This window comes from Coregonus lavaretus, assembly GCF_964263955.1.
Source record: "Coregonus lavaretus genome assembly, chromosome: 16".
Taxonomy (NCBI): Eukaryota; Metazoa; Chordata; class Actinopteri; order Salmoniformes; family Salmonidae; genus Coregonus; species Coregonus lavaretus.
Window position 1 is genome coordinate 40,452,491 of NC_140003.1, and position 23,969 is coordinate 40,476,459.

The window sequence follows — 23,969 nt, forward strand, 5'->3', positions numbered from 1 at the left end:
CTTCGTTAGCCGTAAGCTCGAAATTCCTCTTCAGCAGTTACCGTCCTTACTCTCAAACCAATCTTGGCGGTGTCTAGCATCTGAGGTTTCGGATTGGATAGTTTTAACATGACGCGAACAATCCGGGCTACTAAAGCCACGCTAGGACCTCCTTTCCCGCGTTCTTCCATTGGTCTCCAGCTTTTCAGCGTTTCTGGACCATTTTCCGGGATTTTAAGCTGAATAAAAATACATGCAAAATCCTATTTTTACTGGTAAAAATGTCAAAGAAACAGCTTGTAACCGTAAGGAGCCATTTGAAAACATCGCAAATCAGAGATCAGTGTCATAATGAGTCATCTGTTCAGTGATATAGCTGGGATACAAACTCAGCCGTCTCTATATACACACTGATTTAGGAGCAGCTCATCTTCACTGGATCTTTGCCGTAACATTTGGATGTAGTTGCAGCCCTGACTTCAGATCAGTAGTCAGAGGAAATGTCCGTCAGTGTCCTGATCCCTTATACCCGAATCCTTTCGTTTATTGTGATTGATGAACTGTGTAGATTGTGGAGTCAACTGTAAATGGTCTATAGTTTATTGCAATCACAGCACTCAATACATGCATGTAGTGGAGAAAATTGCACTGTTCAGAGAAAGACTTAAAAAATAAGCATATGGTGTTTGTGAGTGCCCGAATGAGATGACAATAAATATGTACCTTTTATATGCTCAATACATTACATTTCGATCTGAATGCCATGTTGAGACCAGTTGAATATACACTGCTCAAAAAAATAAAGGGAACACTTAAACAACACAATGTAACTCCAAGTCAATCACACTTCTGTGAAATCAAACTGTCCACTTAGGAAGCAACACTGATTGACAATAAATGTCACATGCTGTTGTGCAAATGGAATAGACAACAGGTGGAAATTATAGGCAATTAGCAAGACACCCCCAATAAAGAAGTGGTTCTGCAGGTGGTGACCACAGACCACTTCTCAGTTCCTATGCTTCCTGGCTGATGTTTTGGTCACTTTTGAATGCTGGCGGTGCTTTCACTCTAGTGGTAGCATGAGACGGAGTCTACAACCCACACAAGTGGCTCAGGTAGTGCAGCTCATCCAGGATGGCACATCAATGCGAGCTGTGGCAAGAAGGTTTGCTGTGTCTGTCAGCGTAGTGTCCAGAGCATGGAGGCGCTACCAGGAGACAGGCCAGTACAACAGGAGACGTGGAGGAGGCCGTAGGAGGGCAACAACCCAGCAGCAGGACCGCTACCTCCGCCTTTGTGCAAGGAGGAGCAGGAGGAGCACTGCCAGAGCCCTGCAAAATGACCTCCAGCAGGCCACAAATGTGCATGTGTCTGCTCAAACAGTCAGAAACAGACTCCATGAGGGTGGTATGAGGGCCCGACGTCCACAGGTGGGGGTTGTGCTTACAGCCCAACACCGTGCAGGACGTTTGGCATTTGCCAGAGAACACCAAGATTGGCAAATTCGCCACTGGCGCCCTGTGCTCTTCACAGATGAAAGCAGGTTCACACTGAGCACATGTGACAGACGTGACAGAGTCTGGAGACGCCGTGGAGAACGTTCTGCTGCCTGCAACATCCTCCAGCATGACCGGTTTGGCGGTGGGTCAGTCATGGTGTGGGGTGGCATTTCTTTGGGGGGCCGCACAGCCCTCCATGTGCTCGCCAGAGGTAGCCTGACTGCCATTAGGTACCGAGATGAGATCCTCAGACCCCTTGTGAGACCATATGCTGGTGCGGTTGGCCCTGGGTTCCTCCTAATGCAAGACAATGCTAGACCTCATGTGGCTGGAGTGTGTCAGCAGTTCCTGCAAGAGGAAGGCATTGATGCTATGGACTGGCCCGCCCATTCCCCAGACCTGAATCCAATTGAGCACATCTGGGACATCATGTCTCGCTCCATCCACCAAAGCCACGTTGCACCACAGACTGTCCAGGAGTTGGCGGATGCTTTAGTCCAGGTCTGGGAGGAGATCCCTCAGGAGACCATCCGCCACCTCATCAGGAACATGCCCAGGCGTTGTAGGGAGGTCATACAGGCACGTGGAGGCCACACACACTACTGAGCCTCATTTTGACTTGTTTTAAGGACATTACATCAAAAGTTGGATCAGCCTGTAGTGTGGTTTTCCACTTTAATTTTGAGGGTGACTCCAAATCCAGACCTCCATGGGTTGATACATTTGATTTCCATTGATAATTTTTGTGTGATTTTGTTGTCAGCACATTCAACTATGTAAAGAAAAAAGTATTTAATAAGATTATTTCATTCATTCAGATCTAGGATGTGTTGTTTAAGTGTTCCCTTAATTTTTTTGAGCAGTGTATTATCCTGATTACTGAGTGAGAGTGTTGTGCCTGGGTGGTTATCATAAAACCTTTTTTTTGTAGCAAATTGAGTTACAAAACCATGATGCATCTGCAAAAGTGAACTATCTATCTGAGGACTAAGATGTCTAGTTTACATTGATGGAAGTTACAATCTATCTGCAATATTAAAGCTGATCCTCCACCCCCCCTGTCTAGTTTTTGGGAAAGTGTCTTATTTTAAATAGATTTTACTTGTTTGACTGAATTTTGAAAAATTTCACACCAAATTCTCATTACCAAAATGTGTCCGTATGAAATTCTTGGGTCATTTTTATAAAAAAATATATATATTTATAAAAATCTAACTTATTTGAATAAAACACAAAATATGTTGCTGTAGTTTGTTCATAAATCATCAACATTTACATTTACATTTTAGTCATTTAGCAGACGCTCTTATCCAGAGCGACTTACAGGAGCAATTAGGGTTAAGTGCCTTGCTCAAGGGCACATTAACGTCATTTAGCAGACGCTCTTAGCCAGAGCGACTCACAAATTGGTGCGTTCACCCTATAGCCAGTGGGATAACCACTTTACAATTTGGGGGGGGGTGGACATGTCTCATTACCTTAACACTTTTTCAAGTTCCTGTAAAAAAAAAAAAAAAAATAGTTTAGCAGAATGGCAGTTCAACTCTGATTCAATGAGTGAGAGATAAAATGCCCTTCTCAGCTGAGCCTCCCAGCTCAGTCATTCATGACCCCCTCCACCCTGTTATCGCAGAGAGAAACATATGCGAGTTGAGACCTCCCAACCTCACCTGCTAGTCACACACAAAAAGAAAAACGTCCAATATGCAACACATACATGTGTAAATATTGTACTATAAATTGTACCTTCCTGTATTATACTTCTGCTAAAAAATGTATTATATTCTACTGGAGCCATTTATGTTCATATTCTTATATTTTCTTATTTCTTATTGTTGTTGCATTGTCGAGAAGGAACCTGCAAGTAAGCATTTATTTGGACGGTGTAAAACCATGTGTATCCTGTACATAAGACTAATAAAAACTGGAAACATACAAAATAGGCCCTAACCCACATGTAGTGATGCTGAATTGTGCGGATGGAAGCCAGTTGTGAGAAAATTTTGCAAAAGACGATTATCCAGGGGATTGTTGAAGAGGGATGCGTGTTGGCTACATTTTTATGGCTATTCACCAATCTGAATATAAGTTGTTCCTTTTTCTATAGTGGAGTTCAATAATATGATGATGATAATGATGTCAATTGCAGTGCTGATGAGGGAAACCACTCAGATGTGAATCTGCAAACTGTCCTAAAAGGGCAACTCATGTCTCTCTCTCTTTCTCTCTCGCTCACACACACATAATAGGCCCCTTGAAGGTCACCTATTCCTTTGTAGCAATAATGATATGCCAAATATTGACACTCAAATAATTCATTCATTCTAAAATATGTAGAAATTAATTCAAAATGATAATCCCCTACTTCACTTCAAAGTTGATGTTTATGTTTTAGCATTTCTTAGCTCTCAAGGCATGCAATAAACTCCTCTTCTGACGTCAGCTTTCCTTAAACTGTGGCTGGTTTGCTTCTTGAGGTCAAGAGTGTTGATTGCGGCCCGTAATTCGGGGCGTTCCTGCATGTGGGCATTCCCATTGGTTCCTGCATGAACGCCCCCCATCGATGATCCCATTGGTTCCTGCATGAACGCCCCCCTTGAATTTGGGTCAAAAGATAAATGAAAGTATTATTTGTGTTTTTCGTACCCGCCTGCTGTGTACCAGAATCCTCCATGGTAGACAGGGTCCTTCGCTCCCGCCTGCCATCACCGTCCACAGAACTGCGGAAAACCGTGCCCGACAGGCGGAGGCGAAGGACACTGTCTGCCGGTCGCCCCCGCTACTCTGTACACAGCAGGAGAGGCGACACCGTGTGCTAGCACCAGCAGTGTCTCCCCAGCCTCCTGCCTTCTGTGTACCTGAGTCCTCCGTAGGACTTGCTACTGTAGTTGGCACACAGTGTCCTTCGCTCCTGCCTGCCCTCGCCACCGTTAATAGAACTGCGGGAAAACAGTGCCCGACAGGCGGGGGCGAAGGATACTGTCTACCGTTGTCGCCCTCGCCTCTTCTTCTGTGGGGTTTATCGCCGGTTGGCATCCAACGTGATGATACCTATTGTACTGGAGCGCTCCCGCCTGTCCTAGTTTAAACATTTACTAATAGAAGTATAGATGCGTTTCTGCAGATGCAATTGCACCCTTCTCCTTGGTGTCAGAACAAATTTGCAGCTTCTCATTTGTGTCAGAACAAATTTGCAGCCATACACAATTTCTACTGACCCCACGACCAATATTTCACCAACCTCGACAGTAACCGGTCTCGGGTATGTCTTTTCATCGAATGCGAGTCTCATGTAATGAGGTTTGTGTACATACTTTTGTATATGCAGGGCTCCTTCAACTATAAACTTTGAGGTTGGTAGCTTGTTAGCTAACTAGCTAATCCAAGACGCGACTGTTCAGCTCATTTGAATGCTGACCGAGCAAAGTTTATTCAAAGCGTCTAATATTATAGCGATAATAAGTATTTAAAATAATTAATGTTTTTAACACGCGTAAGAAAGAATTGTTGATCTTTGACTTGTTAGCTAAATTAGCTAACGCGTTACTTCCGAAACAAACACATGTAGCTACAACATTGCATTTCGGAATATGTAACTAATCTTCGTGGCCGCTAGATAGCCAGATCAGTCATCACCCTCTTTCTTTATCGTAGATATTTGATTGATTCGGTGGCATCCATATCTAGGTTGACAATTTTATAAATTGTCCGTTACATTGCTGTCCCGTGAAATCTGTAGGATATTTACTCAACGTCGACGCGCAGGCTGTAGTCAATAAGGGTCTTGGCTAGTAGGGATGCAGTAAATGACAGTGACTTTTGTCGCATTGGGGATAATTTCTTTAACCTAATTCTCCTAAATAACTACGTTAATTATCATAACCTGCTGCGTAAATGATCATAATCTGCAAACGAAAAGTCATTTCTGACATTAGCCGCATCCCATTTGTCCAAACCGTCAACAAGCCGAGGGCTTCCGCGCAAGCGCATTATGAGCGACTGGCTATCAAATAGGTCAAAAAGCCTTATGAAAATGGTAGGTAACAAGCACATAAATAAACACAACTTCAAGCATAAACTGCTGCGGTAATGTTGAACCCTGGGATTATAACAAGGATACATTGTTCCGTCTCGGTAGAGCATGGCGCTTGTAACGCCAGGGTAGTGGGTTCGATCCCCGGGACCACCCATAGGCCTACGTAAAAATGTATGCACACATGACTGTAAGTCGCTTTGGATAAAAGCGTCTGCTAAATGGCATATTATTATATTATATGTGTTGCCATTGAGGTGTTTCACTTGAGTAATTTACCAGGGGAAGGAAGGTCAGTTGGGGGTATATTGAGACCTAGAACCGCACTCTGAACTCCCGAGTGGCGCAGCGGTCTAAGGCACTGCATCTCAGGGCTTGAGGCGTCACTACAGACCCCCTGGTTCGATTCCAGGCTGTATCACAACCCGCCGTGATTGGGAGTCCCATAGGGCGGCGCACAATTGGCTCAGCGTCGTCCGGGTTTGGCCGGTGTAGGCCGTCATTGTAAATAATAATTTGTTCTTAATGGACTTGCCTAGTTAAATAAAGGTAAAATATAAAAATCGTCTAGCTAACTGGCTACGACTCCCTTTTTGGTAGTCGGGATATGTGAGCCAGTCAGACGCACCAAGTTAAGTGGTTTGCGTTTGAAGGCGTTGTCCGAGCCAAACCAGTGAGCGCCAACAACGGTTTTCTCGCACACCCCTGACACATCATATGGACGCCCGATCTGACACTTGTTTTTGTTGATTACGTTGCCGTTCGAGGTAATTTGTTTGTTCAACAACATAATAGTTTATGATTTTCGCTCACACTCTCAATAGAGTTATCAGCCTACAATTGTCTAATCCTGATCAAATTCAGTAATTGGACACCCGAGATCATGGGGTAGCATCGTTTAGTTGTTCAGTCTATTAAAATAGATGCATGTCTCGAGGTTATGGACATTTGCCAAGCTTTTAACACGCAAGCAGGACAGCATTGCATGTTTCATTGTGCATGCACGCAGTTTGAAATACACCTGGTCACATTATTACACAATCTGCTTACTCTGCAAAGTTGGACATTTTATTTATTGAACCTTTATTTAACTAGGCAAGTCGGTTAAGAACAAATTCTTATTTACAATGACGGCCTACCAAAAGGCCTCCAGCGGGGATGGAGCTGAGATGAAAAAGATAGGACAAAACACACATCAAGACAAGAGAGACACCACAACACTACATAAAGAGACAACATAGCATGGCAGCAACACTTTTTAGTCATTTAGCAGATGCTCTTATCCAGAGCGACTTACAGTTAGTGAGTGCATACATTAATATATATTTTTTTTTCATACTGGCCCCCCGTGGGAATCGAACCCACAACCCTGGCGTTGCAAACGCCATGCTCTACCAAATGAGCTACATCCCTGCCGGCCATACACAGCAACACCACATGACAACAACACCCCTGTATATCTGGCATTATTAGCATAGTGTGTTTGGGAACATGGGACACCCTGGACTAGTTGAGCAGTGAGGTTGATGGCATCCTCCTGCTCATGTTACATTACATTCCACCAGATGCCCCATATACTGGGGACCTGGGATGCACAGCACATGCTCCGAGTTAACCCAACGTTCTCCACTCTCAGAATAGTTCTAAGTCTTGATTGCTTGTCTGTCGGCTGCTGTTTGTTTGTCAACCTATATCTCATCATCATACAAAGTGAGTGACTGTCTGTGACCAGCTACCCTTGTTTCTGCATGACCTCGGCCTGAATGTCTGTGGATGTCAAATAAAATAAAATCAAAATTTTATTTGCCACATGCGCCGAATACAACACCGTCAAATGCTTACTTACAGCCCTTTACCAACAATGCATTTATTCCTTAATAAAAAAGTAAAATAAAACAACAACAAAAAAGTGTTGAGAAGAAAAGAGCAGAAGTAAAATAAAATAACAGTAGGGAGGCTATATATACAGGGGGGTACCGGTGCAGAGTCAATGTGCGGGGGCACCGGCTAGTTGAGGTAGTTGAGGTAATATGTACATGTGGGTAGAGTTAAAGTGACTATGCATAAATAATTAACAGAGTAGCAGCAGCTTAAAAGGATGGGGTCGGGGTGCAAATAGTCCGGGGAGCCATGATTAGCTGTTCAGGAGTCTTATGGCTTGGGGGTAGAATGTGTAGAATGTAGGATATGTGTGTGTCCCTGTGTATCCTGGTGTATGCATCCTGTTGTCGGTGCTGCCTTGCCTGTCTGTGTCTGACAGCCCGTATCCTGTCTCCGTGCAGCATAAGCTGAAGTCTTCGCAGAGGGACAAGGTCCGGCGGTTCAAAGCGTTCACGCAGGCGGGGGAGAAGACTGCCTCTTACTGCCTGACCCAGAATGTCTGGAAACTAGAGGGGGCCACAGACAACTACTTCCAGAACCCAGACCTCTACTACAAGGAATCCATGAAAACTCCTGTGGAGAAGAAGCTGGAACAGCTCTACAACTAATAAAGGCAAGTGGGGAAAGTTCTGGAAGAATGGAGCACGTGGAGATTGTGTGTGTCAAAGATTGTTTCTGTTATGGGTCAGTAAGTGTGTGTGTATTATGTATTTGTGGTGTTATGCATTGTATTGCTTATCTTGTTCACCAGAAGAGGAAATGTGTGTTTGTGAGTCTCTCAGATCCCTAAGATAGTGATTGCTGGACTGTGTGTGTGTGTTCATTAAGCGTTTATGTCACATGTTATTCCACAGATCCCCAGGATGAGAATAAGATTGGCATCGACGGCATCCAGCAGTTCTGCAATGACCTCACCCTGGACCCGGCCAGCATCAGAGTCCTTGGCGTGGAAGTTCCAGGCTGCCACCCAGTGCGAGTTCAGCAAGAAGGAGTTCCTGGACGGCATGTCCGAACTGGGGTGAGCGAGTGGTGATGTCATCACTCTGCGACACGGCTCCGTTTGGGGGCATGACAGTGTGGTATTGGTTATTGCCGGAGCATGTTATAGTGGTGTTCGTTGTTAGTGTGTGTTCCCATGGTGGGGAGAGGTGCTATGTTTAGACTCCATCAACTTTGGCATTAATACTGTGTGTCTTCATGTTTGGTGTGAAGCCAAGTCAGCATAGGTTAGCTCTGGGTCCTACGGGAACTTGTTTTTAAATCGAAAATCGAAAATGAGTGTTCTTATTGGACAACGTTCGCTACAAAAGGTTATCCTGTTTGTGCCCACCGAACATGGCCCTGGGAACCCAAAGGATTTGTAGCAGATCATAGCACAAGAACAGTTTAGGAACCTCTGGATTAGATGAGATGTGTGTGTGTTGTGCTTTTGATTGAGCTATCCACTGACTTGCCCACTCTGTTTCTCTTCTCTCCAGGTGCGACAGCCCAGAGAAGCTGAAGGCTCTTCTTCCCAGATTAGAACAAGAGCTGAAAGACAGCGGAAAGTTCAGGACTTCTACCAGTTCACCTTCAACTTCGCCAAGAACCCTGGACAGAAGGGTTTAGGTAAGCACAGATTAGTTGGTTATATCAGTGTTCACAAGAGTTACTGTACTGTAGTTGCATCAGTGTTTTTCAACTCTGGTCCTGAGGACACCCAATGGTGGTGTCCAGGCTTTTGTTTCAACAAAGTGAGAACACACCTGATTCAACTACAGTGAGATAACAAGTTGTGGCTCTTGCTGTGTTTCAGATCTAAAGATGGCTGTGTCCTACTGGAACCTGGTACCGAAAGACCGTTGTAAGTTCCTGGGCCTCTGGAACAGGTTCCTATTGGTAATGCTATGGATCCCTATCTAACATTACATGTTGACGCTAGTTGTTAGGTACATCCTGTGTCATGTTGACGCTAGTTGTTAGGTACATCCTGTGCATGTTGACGCTAGTTGTTAGGTACATCCTGTGTCATGTTGACGCTAGTTGTTAGGTACATCCTGTGCATGTTGACGCTAGTTGTTAGGTACATCCTGTGCATGTTGACACTAGTTGTTAGGTACATCCTGTGTCATGTTGACGCTAGTTGTTAGGTACATCCTGTGTCATGTTGACGCTAGTTGTTAGGTACATCCTGTGTCATGTTGACGCTAGTTGTTAGGTACATCCTGTGTCATGTTGACGCTAGTTGTTAGGTACATCCTGTGTTTTGTTTTCTCCTGTGCACTTTTCCCACTTTCGTTTTCTCGTAGGAACACCACAAACGGTCGATTCCCAAAGACACATGGAACTTACTCTTGGATTTTGGCAACAATAATCGCTGACGACATTTTTTACATTGACATTTTAGTCATTTAGCAGACGCTCTTATCCAGAGCGACTTACAGTTAGTGAGTGCATACATTATATATTTTTTTATTTTTTATTTTTTTCCCCCCGTGGGAATTGAACCCACAACCCTGGCGTTGCAAACGTCATGCTCTACCAACTGAGCTACATCCCTGTCAAATTATGACGATGAGGGTGAGTTTAAAAGCTCAGAGTAGTAATGGTTCATTGCTGTCTGCAAAAGTACAGTGCACCGAACGTTGCTCTCAACTGAATATACACAATGGTAGAATGCAGTAGTCATCAACCCTGGACCTGGAAAGCTACTGAGTGGGCATGCTTTTGTTCTAGCTCAGCACCAACACACCTGATTCAGCTAATCAAGGTTCTGATGAGCTGTAAATTAGATGAATCAGGTGATTCACTACTGGGCCGAAACAAAAGCCTGCAGACCCTGCAGCTCTCCTGGACCAGGTTTGGTGACCACTGCTCTAGATGAGGAGTTGATCCGGAATGAAGTTGCTTCTAGAAACTGATTTAAGGTCCATTTTGCGTTTTCCCCAAATGCCTACAGTTAGCCTGCTGTTCCCAGATCTGTGCTTAGGGTAACTTCTACCTGGAGCAAGGGAATGGAGTAAGAAAGTCAGTAAATGACAGCTAATCATGTTTCCTTCCTGTCAGGGGCGTGGCCAGTTCTCATAGACGACTTTGTGGAATTCGCCCGGCCAATCGTAACGGGATCCAAACGCAAAACCCACTAATAACAACTCAGCTCTTGGAAGAGGGGTAGAACTTTGGTTCCTCTTCATTGACTTTGTAGGATTTTTAAAAATACTTTAAGAGAAAACTGTGAAACACTTAAAACAGTGACACTGCACAATTATCAGGTAACCACCTATCAGGGAGGAGTGAGAGGAAAACACAGGAAGCAACTCTTGAGTTTTATTTCTGTCCTTGTTTGATGGGAGTCGCCATGTGCACATTGTCAGCTGGTGTCTCCGGCAATACATGTCCCAGCCTGAGGACTAGCCGGGAAGAGGCCTTGGTAATATCAGTGTTCGAGAAAAGAATCAGAGAAAAGGAAAGAGCTACATCTCCTGGCACAGCCACGGCCTCTCTCTCTCTTTCTCTCTTGGAGGAATGACAAAACATTGAGAGCAGGGGACCAGCTCTGGGAATTCAGATGTAAAAGACTGACTGCTGTGTGTGTGTGTTTCGGGTCGATTCTTGTTAGTTTGCTTGTTTTGTGGCAAGCAGGGCTCTGCGACGACCTTGTTTCTAACCCAAACACTTTGGGACCAACAGAACAGCTTGCAACGTTTGCTCACGAAACAAGCACCAACAAAACTGTTACAGTTGTTATATACTGTTTTCTAAAACAGTATGTACTTATAATTATATTAAGAATAATATAAATATGGTACATTTATAAATATGAGAGAAATGTTTTTGTGTAAATTAAAAAAGAAATGCAGGTATATGATGCCTCAATATAATCGGATTGATTTTGATTTTTAGGTCTGGTGTGTACCAAGTCATTTTATTGTTTTCAAATCTTTTTTGTTCACTACTGTCTTTTGTTCACTACATTTTAGCCATTGAAGTAAATGGACCATGCCTTCTCTAAATGCTAGTCACATATGACATGTGTACAGTAGGGCAGGGCTGCTCATTCTGGGCCGCAAGGGCAGAAATACTTTTATTTTCTACCTGGTCGTGTTAGGGGGATTATATAAAATAACAAAAATCAGGTCTTCAAGGGCTGGCCAATTAATTACATTTACATTTTAGTCATTTAGCAGACGCTCTTATCCAGAGCGACTTACAGTTAGTGAATACATAATATTTTTTATTTAAATTTTTTATACTGGCCCCCTATGGGAATCGAACCCACAACCCTGGCGTTGCAAACGCCATGCTCTATCAACTGAGCTAGATCCCTGCCGGCCATTTCCCTCCCCTACCCTGGACGACTTGTGCGCCGCCCATGAGTCTCCCGGTCGCGGCCGGCTGCGACAGAGCCTGGATTCGAACCAGGATCTCTAGTGGCACAGTAAGCACTGCGATGCAGTGCCTTAGACCACTGCGCCACTCAGGAGCACGTGTCAATTAATGACACGACTTGATCAATTAAATGCAAGGCATAAATGAAAAGCAGGACTGAGGCATAGCCGCAGGAAGTAGGTGTGCTGAAAAATCAGAATACCATTTATTTTGTAATAAAATATATTATTACCTTTTAAAAAGGTAGTGCACTGGGCATTTACTAGTATTAGCGGACCGATATAGATGTCTGTAGCACGGACAAAAACTTTTTTTCAGCATCTCTGCTTTGGCAAAAAAGCTTGATCAGTTTTTGTGCAGTATTAATTTACCATCCTTACAAACCACTTAATGTAAATGTACATTACTGTATTGTACATAGGCTGGTCATCTAGGTTTGTACCTGTAGACTTCCCATCACCATGAAGATAAACAATGCACAATACAGTAACTGAGTACATTGAGACATCAAGTGGTTTGTGAGTATGTGATGTGGCTCAGTTGGTAGAGCATGGCACTTGCAATGCTAGGGTTATGGGTTGGATTCCCACGGGGGGACCAGTACGAAAATGAATGCACTCACTACTGTAAGTTGCTCTGGATAAGAGTGTCTACGTAAAAGGAATGAATAGACCGTTTCAGTTTTCACATAGAAATAAGTAGCATTTGCAAAGTATTTCAAGAAACTGGAAAACATATCAAGCAAGTACTTTTATATACCACAAGTATTATCAGATTAACTTTTGTACAGAATTATCAGTATGGTAAACACTCAAATACATTTAGTAAAAAAATTAAGTAGTGCACTGGGCCTTTACTAGTCCTTTATTAGTGGACCGATCTAGACGTCTTCAGGGTGGCCATTTTGTCAATAGAGCTGAATATATTGATAAATGTCACCTTGTCCAAGAGAGATTTACATGGTTATCAAAATATCACGCCAGGGTATGCCTACATGAAACACAGCCCTTATTTGAAGTGTTTCTAAAATCCCCAATGGGAAAATGAATGGTGGAAAAACGATTGGAACCATTTCCCTGTTTGACCGCTAGGTTTTATGGGTATTATGACATCTACACTGTGGGGCTCTATCAGAGTGTGGAAAGTAGGCCACAGTCTTTTGTGTGTAAATCCATAACATTGACATAAAGGCACAACACTGGCATATGTTGTGACCAGGCTTGATAGAATAAATAAGGCCACTGAGGATGGAAAGCGAAACAAGAACTCTATTTAGACAAAAACAAAACATTTGATCATCACAGTTGGCACTTTAAAGCTTGTGATGTTCAAAAATGCCATTGAGCTCATAGGCCATATAATATATAGGCCTAGAGTAGTGAATTACAGCAGTAGACTTTAGGCCTACAGTATGGGTTGAATGTAGAATTTACTGAAGGGATCCATTTACCTGAGGTGGGGGGCGTTTACAAAGATCAATGCCCCGCCTCCCGATCAATCATTGGTGAGGTAGATGGGTGAAAGGTGAGGTAGGGCAGAAGAATCGTACGCAATTGATGTATGGGCTGAAGAGTGGTAGTAGACTAACGTATTTTCCCATATTTTTTTGTTTCAACATTTTATGACACGATATGTATTTCACATTAGCCTGCAAGTTGTTTTGGGACATGATTAACTTTGGAGCATCCGTGTAGTCACAGTGCGTCGTTTTTTGCTCCCGCTGACTGACAGCTGGCAACGTATGGTAGGGAGGTAGTTGGTCATGGATTTCTAATGTAACTGCAAACTATTCGAGTTGGTGGATCAGACAATTTACTTCGAGAGTGCGTTTTCACATTTTACCGTAAATTCCGAGGAGTTCACGCTATGGAGAGTGAAACGAACGGAAACTTAACTTCCCAGCTTCACCTGAACAACAGCACCAATGCGAATGACAGGTAACGCTTATATTTCCGTGTATCTAATAATTAATCTAACCAGGTAGTGTAACTTTAGTGTAGGTCTACCTGCTGGCTTTCACTTCACACTATCTATTTCACAAGCTTGTATTTACCAGCTGAATTAACATTAAATCCACAATTGTGAAACATCTACGGATTGTTTTATAACATATTTATCTTTTAAGGATGTTTGAACATCTCTCTCGGGATCTTTCCTCGTTTGGCTTGGTTTTTGCTCTAATCAGCTTGTCTCTAGGGTTGTAATTTCACACTGGTTGATTCAACAGCATGTCATCTGATCCTATAGTTAGCTACCTGTCACAGCAATCCTTACCAACCATCTAGTCTGGGTTATTGTAGCTAAGGCTTGGCCAATGTCAGGTCATCTGACTACCACTGTGCTATTACAGGCTGTGATCAATGCACTCTGCTGGGTCTAAAATGTGGGTAATGTAGATCAGAATGATCCATAGTTATTTAAGTGCGTGTGTGTGTTTGTCTTCCCGGACTGACCCTGTCTCCATAGGGTGGACTCCTATGGGTTTGAGAAGCCTGAGGGTTATGAATCCTATGAGGAGATGATGGCTCAGTATGTAGCCGTTCTCACCAGGAGGTCTGCCAAGTGGTCCAAACTCCTGCAGGGGAAAGTCAACGTGGAAAAGAACCTGAAGGGTGAGACACGCAAACAGAGAAACACACATTTACATTTTAGTTATTCAGCAGACACTCTGATCCAGAGCGACTTACAGTAGTGAGTGCATACATATTTTTTATTTTTTACTGTAGTCATGGTTTCTGTTCTCTTAGTGAAGCGGTACGTGCGTAAAGGTGTGCCCAAGGAGCACCGAGCCCAGATCTGGATGGCAGCCAGCGGGGCCCAGGAGCACCTGGAGAAGAACCCAGGATACTACCACTCTCTGCTGGGCACCGAGCAGCAGCACGACGCCAAGCTGGAAGAGACCGTCCGCATAGGTACTGTAACTATATTCACATGATTGTAATCACCTTTACTAAACTCATCTCACCTGCCGTGGATGCACCTGGGATATGTTCATTAGGGCACGCAATATAAACAATTTTTATAGCGCTTTTGAGGTCCAGGTTGTCCCTCCCTGTTACTGTCCATTTTCTTCTGTTTTGTTCCCTGATGAACAAGACTCTGATGGTTCCTTTACTATTATTGGCTGATGGTTGAGTGTCCTGTCTTGGTAGACATGCACAGGACGTTCCCCGACAACGTGCAGTTCCGGAACAGCTCAGAGCCCTGTCTGCAGAAGGCCCTGTACAATGTGCTGCTGGCGTACGGACACCACAACCAGGTTGTGGGATACTGCCAGGTACTGTGCCTTATAGATGCTATAAACCAGGGTTCTCCAACCCTGTTCCTGGAGAGCTACCCTCCTGTAGGTTTTAACTACAACCCTGTTCCTGGAGAGCTACTCTCCTGTAGGTTTTCGCTCCAACCCCAGTTGTAACTAACCTAATTCTGCTTATCAACCAGCTAATTATTAGAATCAGGTGCACTCGATTAGGGTTGGAGTGACAAACTACAGGAGGGTAGCTCTCCAGGAACAGGGTTGGAGAGCCCAGGTATAAATAATCTGTTAACTGAGTGGATCTCACTTGTCTCCTGTGTCTGACTTACCTTGTGTGTACAGTATGTCCATTGTCGACTCTTCTGTGTGTACCTGCTCTGTCCCCAGCCATAACTGCCTATACCTCTCCTGTCCTCTATAGTGTGGGTGTTGTGTGCATACCATGTGTGCACAGGTGTGTGTGAAGGGAGTTACAGTTTCTCTCTCAATTCTAGGGTATGAACTTCATTGCAGGCTACCTCATCATCATCACTAAGGATGAAGAGAAGTCCTTCTGGCTGATGGACGCTTTATTGGGAAGAATACTCCCTGGTTAGTCCCACAGACTTCTGTTGTGTCTGTCTGCTTGTCTGCTCGTCTGTTTTTGTATGCATGGTTGTGTGAGAGGATGTGTGTGGTGAGGTGTGCATGTACAGTGCCTTCAGAAACTATTCATACCCCTTGACTTGTTCCACATTTTGTTGTTACAGCCTGAATTCAAAATGGATTAAAAAATAATAATAAATAACCCATCTACACACAATACCCCATAATGACAGTGAAAACATGTATTTAGACATTTTTGCAAATTTATTGAAAATAAAATACAGAAATATCAAATCTACATAAGTATTCACACCCCTGAGTCAATACGTTGTAGAAGCACCTTTGGCAGCGATTACAGCTTTGAGTCGTCTTGGGTATGTCTGTATCAGCTTTGCACATCTGGATTTGGGGATTTTCTCCTATTCTTCCATGCAGATTTTCTCAAGCTCTGTTAAGTTGGATGGGGAGTGGCGGTGAACAGCAATCTTCAAGTCTTTCCACAGATTTTCAATTGGATTCAAGTCTGTGCTTTGGCTGGGCCACACAAGGACTTTCACATTCTTGTTCTGAAGCCATTCCAGCGTTGCTTTGGCTGTATGCTTGGGGTCATTGTCCTGTTGGAACGTACATCTTCACCCCAGTCTAAGGTTGTTTGCACTCTGAAGCAGGTTTTCATCAAGGATTTGCCTGTATTTGGCTCCGTTCATTGTTTCCTCCATCCATACCAGTCTCTCAGTCCCTGCTGCTGAAAAGCATCCCCATAGCATGATGCTGCCACCACCATGCTTCACGGTAGGGATGGTGTTAGACGGGTGATGAGCTGTGCATGGTTTACTCCAGACATAACACTTTGCATTCAGGCCCAAAAGTAACATTTTTATCTCAGTCTTTCACATGCCTTTTTGCAAACTTCAGGCGTCCTGTCATGTGCCTTTTTCTCAGGAGTGGCTTCCGTCTGGCCACTCTCCCATAAAGCCCAGATTGGTGAAGTGCTGTAGCGACTGTTGTGCTTCTGGCAGGTTCTCTCATCACAGCCAAGGAACTCTGTAGTTCTGTCAGAGTGGTCATTGGGTTCTTGGTCACCTCCCTGACCAGGGCCTTCAGAAAGTGTTCATACCCCTTGTCTTATTCCACATTTTGTTGTTACAGCCTGAATTCAAAATGTGTTATATACCCCATAATGAAAAAGTCTAAACATGTTTTTAGACATTTTTGCAAATGTATTGAAAATGAAATGCAGAAATATCTAATATTCATAACCATGAGTCAATACTTTGTAAAAGCACCTTTGGCAGCGATTACAGCTGCGAGTCTTTCTGGGTAAGTCTCTAAGAGCTTTCCACACCTGGATTGTGCAACATTTGCATAATTTGCCCATTTTATGCTTTACGAAATTCTTCAAGGTCTGTCAAATTGATCATTGCTAGGCAACCATTTTCAGGTCTTGCCGTAGATTTAAGTCAAAACTGTAACTCGGCCACTCAGGAACATTCACTGTCTTCTTGGTAAACAAATCCAGTGTAGATTTGGCCTTGTGTTTTTAGGTTATTGTCCTACTGAAAGGTGAATTTCTATCCCAGTGTCTGGTGGAAAGCAGACTGAACCAGGTTTTCCTCTAGGATTTTGCCTCTGCTTAGCTCCATTCTGTTTCTTTTTTATCCTGAAACTCCCCAGTCCTTAACGATTACAAGCATACCCATAACATGATGCAACCACCACACGCTTGAAAATATGGAAAGTGGTACTCAGTAATGTGCTGTATTGGAAATGCCCCAAACAAAAAGTTAATTGCTTTGCCATATTTTTTGCAGTATTACTTTAGTGCCTGGTTAGAAACAGGATGCATGTTTTGGAATATTTGTATTCTGTACAGCAGGGTTCTTCAATTCCGGTCCTGGAGGGCCGAAACACTTCTGTTTTTTTTTTTGTTGTAACCAAGTATTGGTGCTAAACTGTGTGTTATTGGATGCTAGCATGCTAGTTAGCTATGGCGTCATAGTTAGCTAGCTGAATAAAGTAAGTTGAGTCTATTCATTGAAACATTGAACCGCTGTAGTTTACAACAATTCTAATTTCTAAAGTGGAAGTTGGGAGAGTTTTATTCGGGTGGTTCAGTGAAACAATTATAGTTTCTGAGGTGGAAGTTGGGAGAGTTATATTTTTTTGGTGAGGGAGGCCTGCTCTCTCCTTTCCCAGATGTTTAGTTCATTTCATTCCGATCTCCTCTGCATTATTGTAGCCATCTGCTGCAGCCTGTCAACTATGCCTCTGCCTATCCCTGTTCTCTCCTCTCCGCACAGGCTACACAAACGCCTCACACCGCGTGGCTGCTGCCTCTCTAACCTGGTGGTCCCTGCACGCACCACACACCTGGAGTTCCAGGTCTCAGGCAGCCTCTGGAACTGCCGTTCTGCCGCCAACAAGGCTGACTTCATCCCAGCATATGCTACCCTCCAGTCCCTCGACTTCCTGGCGCTGACGGAAACATGGATTACCACTGAAAACACAACTACTCCTACTGCTCTCTCCTCGTCTGACCATGTGTTCTCGCATACCCCGAGAGCATCTGGTCAGAGGGGTGGTGGCACAGGAATCCTCATCTCTCCCAAGTGGTCATTCTCAATTTTTCCCCTAACCCATCTGTCTATCTCCTCATTTGAATTCCACGCTGTCACAGTCACTAGCCCATTTAAGCTTAATATCCTTGTCATCTATCGCCCTCCAGGTTCCCTTGGAGAGTTCATCAATGAGCTTGACGCCTTGATAAGTTCCTTTCCTGAGGATGGCTCACCCTTCACAGTTTTGGGGGATTTCAACCTCCCTACGTCTACATTTGACTAATTTCTCTCTGCCTCCTTCTTTCCACTCCTCTCCTCTTTTGACCTCACCCTCTCACCGTCCCCCCCTACTCACAAGGCAGGCAATACGCTTGACTTCATCTTTACTAGATGTTGCTCTTCTACTAATCTCACTGCAACTCCCCTCCATGTCTCCGACCACTACTTTGTATCCTTTTCTCTCTCGCTCTCCTCCAACACTACTCACTCTGCCCCTACACAGATGGTAACGCGCCGCCGCAACCTTCGCTCTCTCTCTCCCACTACTCTCTCCTCTTCCATCCTATCATCTCTTCCCTCTGCTCAATCCTTCTCCCTCCAATCTCCTGACTCTGCCTCCTCAACCCTCCTCTCCTCCCTTTCTGCATCCTTTGACTCCCTGTGTCCCCTATCCTCCCGGCCGGCTCGGTCCTCCCCTCCAGCTCCGTGGCTTGATGACTCATTGCGAGCTCACAGAACAGAGCTCCGGGCAGCGGAGCGGAAATGGAAGAAAACTAAACTCCCTGCCGACCTGGCATCTTTTCACTCCCTCCTCTCTACATTTTCTTCATCTGTTTCTGCTGATAAGGCCACTTTCTACCACTCTAAATTCCAAGCATCTGCCTCTAACCCTAGGAAGCTCTTTGCCACATTCTCCTCACTGCTGAATCCTCCCCCCCACCCCCCCTCCTCCCTCTCTGTGGATGACTTCGTCAACCACTTTGAAAAGAAGGTTGACGACATCCGATCCTCGTTTGTTAAGTCTAATGACACTGCTGGTCCTGCTCACACTGCCCTACCCTATGCTTTGACTTCTTTCTCCCCTCTCTCTCCAGATAAAATCTTGCGACTAGTGACTGCAGGCCGCCCAACAACCTGCCCGCTTGACCCCATCCCCTCCTCTCTTCTCCAGACCATCTCCGGTGACCTTCTCCCCTACCTCACCTCGCTGATCAACTCATCCTTGACTGCTGGCCATGTCCCTTCCGTCTTCAAGAGAGCGAGAGTTGCACCCCTTCTCAAAAAACCAACACTCGATCCCACTGATGTCAACAACTACAGACCAGTATCCCTTCTTTCTTTTCTTTCCAAAACTATTGAGCGTGCCGTCTTTAGCCAACTCTCTTGCTATCTCTCTCAGAATGACCTTCTTGATCCAAACCAGTCAGGTTTCAGGACTGGTCATTCAACTGAGACTGCTCTTCTCTGTGTCACGGAGGCTCTCCGCACTGCTAAAGCTAACTCTCTCTCCTCTGCTCTTGTCCTTCTAGACCTGTCTGCTGCCTTTGATACTGTGAACCATCAGATCCTCCTCTCCACCCTCTCCGAGCTGGGCATCTCCGGCGCGGCTCACTCCTGGATTGCGTCCTACCTGACCGGTCGCTCCTACCAAGTGGCGTGGCGAGAAGCTGTCTCCGCACCACGTGCTCTCACCACTGGTGTCCCCCAGGGCTCAGTTCTAGGCCCTCTCCTTTTCTCCCTATACACCAAGTCACTTGGCTCTGTCATATCCTCACATGGCCTCCTATCATTGCTACGCTGACGATACACAACTAATCTTCTCCTTTCCCCCTTCTGATAACCAGGTGGCGAATCGCATCTCTGCATGTCTGGCCGACATATCAGTATGGATGACGGATCACCACCTCAAGCTGAACCCTGGCAAGACGGAGCTGCTCTTCCTCCCGGGGAAGGACTGCCCGTTCCATGATCTCGCCATCACGGTTGACAACTCCGTTGTGTCCTCCTCCCAGAGTGCGAAGAGCCTTGGCGTGACCCTGGACAACACCCTGTCGTTCTCCGCTAACATCAAGGCGGTGACCCGATCCTGCAGGTTCATGCTCTACAACATTCGGAGAGTACGACCCTGCCTTACACAGGAAGCGGCACAGGTCCTAATCCAGGCACTTGTCATCTCCCGTCTGGATTACTGCAACTCGCTGTTGGCTGGGCTCCCTGCCTGTGCCATTAAACCCCTACAACTCATCCAGAATGCCGCAGCCCGTCTGGTGTTCAACCTTCCCAAGTTCTCTCACGTCACCCCCCTCCTCCGCACACTCCACTGGCTTCCAGTTGAAGCTCGCATCCATTACAAGACCATGGTGCTTGCCTATGGAGCAGTGAGGGGAACGGCACCTCCGTACCTTCAGGCTCTGATCAGTCCCTACACCCAAACGAGGGCATTGCGTTCATCCACCTCTGGCCTGCTGGCTCCCCTTCCTCTGCGGAAGCATAGTTCCCGCTCAGCCCAGTCAAAACTGTTCGCTGCTCTGGCACCCCAATGGTGGAACAAGCTCCCTCACGACGCCAGGACAGCGGAGTCACTCACCACCTTCCGGAGACATTTGAAACCCCACCTCTTTAAGGAATACCTGGGATAGGATGAAGTAATCCTTCTACCCCCCCGCCCCCCCACCCAAAAAAATAACATATTGTAAAGTGGTTAACCCACTGGCTATAGGGTGAATGCACCAATTTGTAAGTCGCTCTGGATAAGAGCGTCTGCTAAATGACTTAAATGTAAATGTAATGATTTCTACCTAGTAGTTAATTGCACTCACCTGGTGTCCCAGGTCTGAATTAGCCCCTGATTAGAAGGAGAGGATGAAAAACAGAGGTGTTTCGGCCCTCCAGGACCGGAATTGAAGAACCCTGCTGTACAGGCTTCCTCCTTTCCACTTAGTTAGTATTGTGGAGTAACTACAATGTTGTTGATCCATCCTCAGTTTTCTCCTATCACAGCCATTAAACTCTGTAACTGTTTTAAAGTCACCATTGGCCTCATGGTGAAATCCCTGAGTGGTTTCATTCCTCTCCGGCAACTGAGTTAGGAAGGACGCCTGTATCTTTGTAGTGACTGGGTGTATTGATACACCATCCAAAATTTAAATAATAACTTCACCATGCTCAAAGGGATATTCAATATCTGCTTTTAATGTTTTTACCCATCTACCAATAGGTGTATGTGTGGGGTACACTATTATTGCTGCCTCCCGAGTGGTGCAGCGGTCTAAGGCACTGCATCGCAGTGCTAGAGGCGTCACTACAGACCCGGGTTCGATTAGGGGAGGGTTTGGCTGGCCGGGATGTCCTTGTCGCATCGCGCTCTAGCGACTCCTTGTGGCGGGCCGGGTGCATGCACGCTGACTTTGGTAACACAACAAAATGTGGAAAAAGTCAAAAGGTGTGAATACTTCCTGAAGCCAGTGTACATAGTTGTAGACCTACTTGTTTGTGGAAGGTTCTATTGCTGTGTCCTTCTGTGCAATAGCACCATGATCACATGGCTTGTGGTAAGACACTGGGTTTGTCATGCTCACATTACAAGAAGAATAACCACAGGATGTTTCTCAGGATATATACCATCTATGTACCCCACACACACACCGTTACACTCATCATATGCTGCTGCTACTGTTTTATTTATTTTACTCTTATCTATCCTGATGCCTAGTCACTTTACCCTGCCTTCATGTACATATCTACCTCAAATACCTCATACCCCTGCACATTGATCTGGTACTGGTACTTCCTGTATATAGCTCCACATTGATCTGGTACTGGTACTTCCTGTATATAGCTCCACATTGATCTGGTACTGGTACTTCCTGTATATAGCTCCACATTGATCTGGTACTGGTACTTCCTGTATATAGCTCCACATTGATCTGGTACTGGTACTTCCTGTATATCGCTCCATTCTTGTGTATTTTATTCTTCGTGTTACTATTGTTATTATAGTTTTTTAACTCCGCATCGTTGGGAAGGGCTATATAGTGTACACCCATTGTATTCAGCGTGTGACAAATACAATTCGATTTTACACACACACACACACAACCCCTTGTCACACACACTGAACTGAATTAACCTGAGCTGTCCTTGTTGTGTTGTAGACTACTACAACCCGGCCATGCTGGGGTTGAAGATGGACCAGGAGGTGTTGGGGGAGCTGGTGAGGGTCAAATCCCCGGCTGTGTGGCAGGCCATGGTCCAACACAACATCATGTGGACCCTGGTGGTCTCCCGATGGTTCATCTGCCTCTACATCGACGTCCTGCCTGTAGAGGTGAGGGGCAGTGGGGTCTGGGGTGGGTGTGTTTGCGTGTGCTTGTTGAGACAGTATTTCAGTCTGGGTCCTATCATCACCCTGTGTAAGATAATTATTCTATTTTTTGTCTTTCACATCTCTCGTCTTCCCCAGACAGTTCTGCGGATCTGGGATTGCTTGTTTTACGAGGGTTCTAAGATCCTGTTCCGCGTGGCCTTGACTCTGATTCGCCACCACCAGGCTGAGATCCTGCAGGCCCGCTCCATGGTCGAGCTGTGTGAGCGCTTCAAACTGATCACTCAGGGAGCCTTTACATACGACTGCCACACCTTCATGAAGGTAAGGTACTTCAGAAGAGAGAAGTAACCTTAGGCACAGATCTAGGGTCTGTGATCAGTGTCCATTGCTAACTTCATCCATGAACTGGTCCACAAACAGTTTACTAACTCCTTTCTTTTCTTCCTGATATTGACAGGAAGTCCTCCTTTCTCTTCTTCCTCATATTGACAGGAAATCCTCCTTTCTCTTCTTCCTGATATTGACAGGAAATCTTCAGGGAACCAGGAAGTCTCTCCATGGCAACCATCTCTAAGCTGCGGGAGACGTGCCGAGAGCGTATTGTGGCGGAGGAGACCAGATTCCACCCCTGACCACTCCTCCACCACTAATAACCTCCCTAAAGCAATCGCCCTGCGCATGTTCCAGGTCATCTTTATTTGCCCTCACGCTAAACAGATCATCAGATCTCACAATCCCTGGAGAAATGTGTAATATCTCAGGAACCGTATGATGACATGGCAATCTTCTGAGATGCTAAAATGGGCTGAGCGATTGTAGTACCCCATCTAACTGAAGATTATTTGTTGTTCTCAGGTAGCGATTCTTTGCATTGTGAGAAGCAAAAACTGTAATTTTGTACTTTTCCTGTGGTAGGATCATGGGAACAATAGGTTGTGATTTGACAGTGGAGAAGGGTTGTAGATAATGGTGTCAATTCTGAAATGAAGTCACAGGCTGTAGTCCACTCCTCCACCCTCCCTGAAGTGTACCATCATTCACGCCCATCCAGGAATCGCCTGGGAAAATAAACTCTAGCCCATACTTACACCATACAAATGCTTTAAATCCATGAGGGACAGTAAGCAAGTGCATACTTAGGCCCGAATCCTAACTTGATCTGTGCGCTAATCTTCCATTGAATGCATGAATTACAGTTTGTTAAGCTTGTGCAATCATACCTCGTTAGGATTTGACTTCTTAGGGTGTAAGGTTTAGGAATTGGAACCTTTCGACTCTGTTTTTGCCACAATAAAGGGCTGCTCTCTCACAATTACCTTTGTAGTTGAAGTTACTGTCGATTTAAACGTGAGGATTGAAACAATGTGTTTTGTTCTCCAAGCATTGCGATCGGTTCCCAAATACAAGTCCTCTAGAATATAGCCAAAGGTTTTGGCAAACGCCAGACCAAAAAATGCTAAGAAAGACAACTACACAGAGC

The 23,969-nt window shown here is 45.0% G+C and overlaps 1 protein-coding gene and 1 pseudogene across 3 annotated transcripts; both read left to right on the top strand.

Annotated features, from left to right (window-relative positions):
• The first annotated feature begins 8,075 nt into the window (after window positions 1-8,075).
• LOC311143842 (DCN1-like protein 2) lies at window positions 8,076-11,632 on the top strand (annotated as a pseudogene). Its single transcript, XR_014615560.1, has 4 exons — window positions 8,076-8,079; window positions 8,250-8,413; window positions 8,874-9,003; window positions 9,191-11,632. The product of XR_014615560.1 is annotated as a DCN1-like protein 2 (transcript).
• Window positions 11,633-11,749: 117 nt separating this feature from the next.
• LOC311143955 (growth hormone-regulated TBC protein 1-A-like) lies at window positions 11,750-23,804 on the top strand. Of its 2 annotated transcripts, none has more exons than XM_084179863.1 (8): window positions 11,750-13,700; window positions 14,230-14,375; window positions 14,511-14,675; window positions 14,916-15,040; window positions 15,514-15,610; window positions 22,317-22,489; window positions 22,625-22,810; window positions 22,947-23,804. In XM_084179863.1, the coding sequence occupies exons 1-8, from the start codon at window positions 13,630-13,632 to the stop codon at window positions 23,061-23,063; spliced, it is 1,080 nt and encodes a 359-aa protein (XP_084035989.1). In that variant the 5' UTR covers window positions 11,750-13,629; the 3' UTR covers window positions 23,064-23,804. The 2 variants fall into 2 exon arrangements, with proteins under 2 accessions (XP_084035989.1, XP_084035990.1); XM_084179864.1 differs by having other exon boundaries at window positions 23,017-23,804.
• The last annotated feature ends 165 nt before the right edge of the window (window positions 23,805-23,969 follow it).

What these genes read in the sequence shown, in the direction of transcription:
- LOC311143955 (XM_084179863.1), top strand. Translation starts at nt 13,630, where the DNA reads ATGGAGAGTGAAACGAACGGAAACTTAACTTCCCAGCTTCACCTGAAC. An exon ending in GGAAGAGACCGTCCGCATAG is followed by an intron (nt 14,676 to 14,915) that starts GTACTGTAACTA and finishes CTGTCTTGGTAG; the next exon opens with ACATGCACAGGACGTTCCCC. An exon ending in AGGTTGTGGGATACTGCCAG is followed by an intron (nt 15,041 to 15,513) that starts GTACTGTGCCTT and finishes TCTCAATTCTAG; the next exon opens with GGTATGAACTTCATTGCAGG.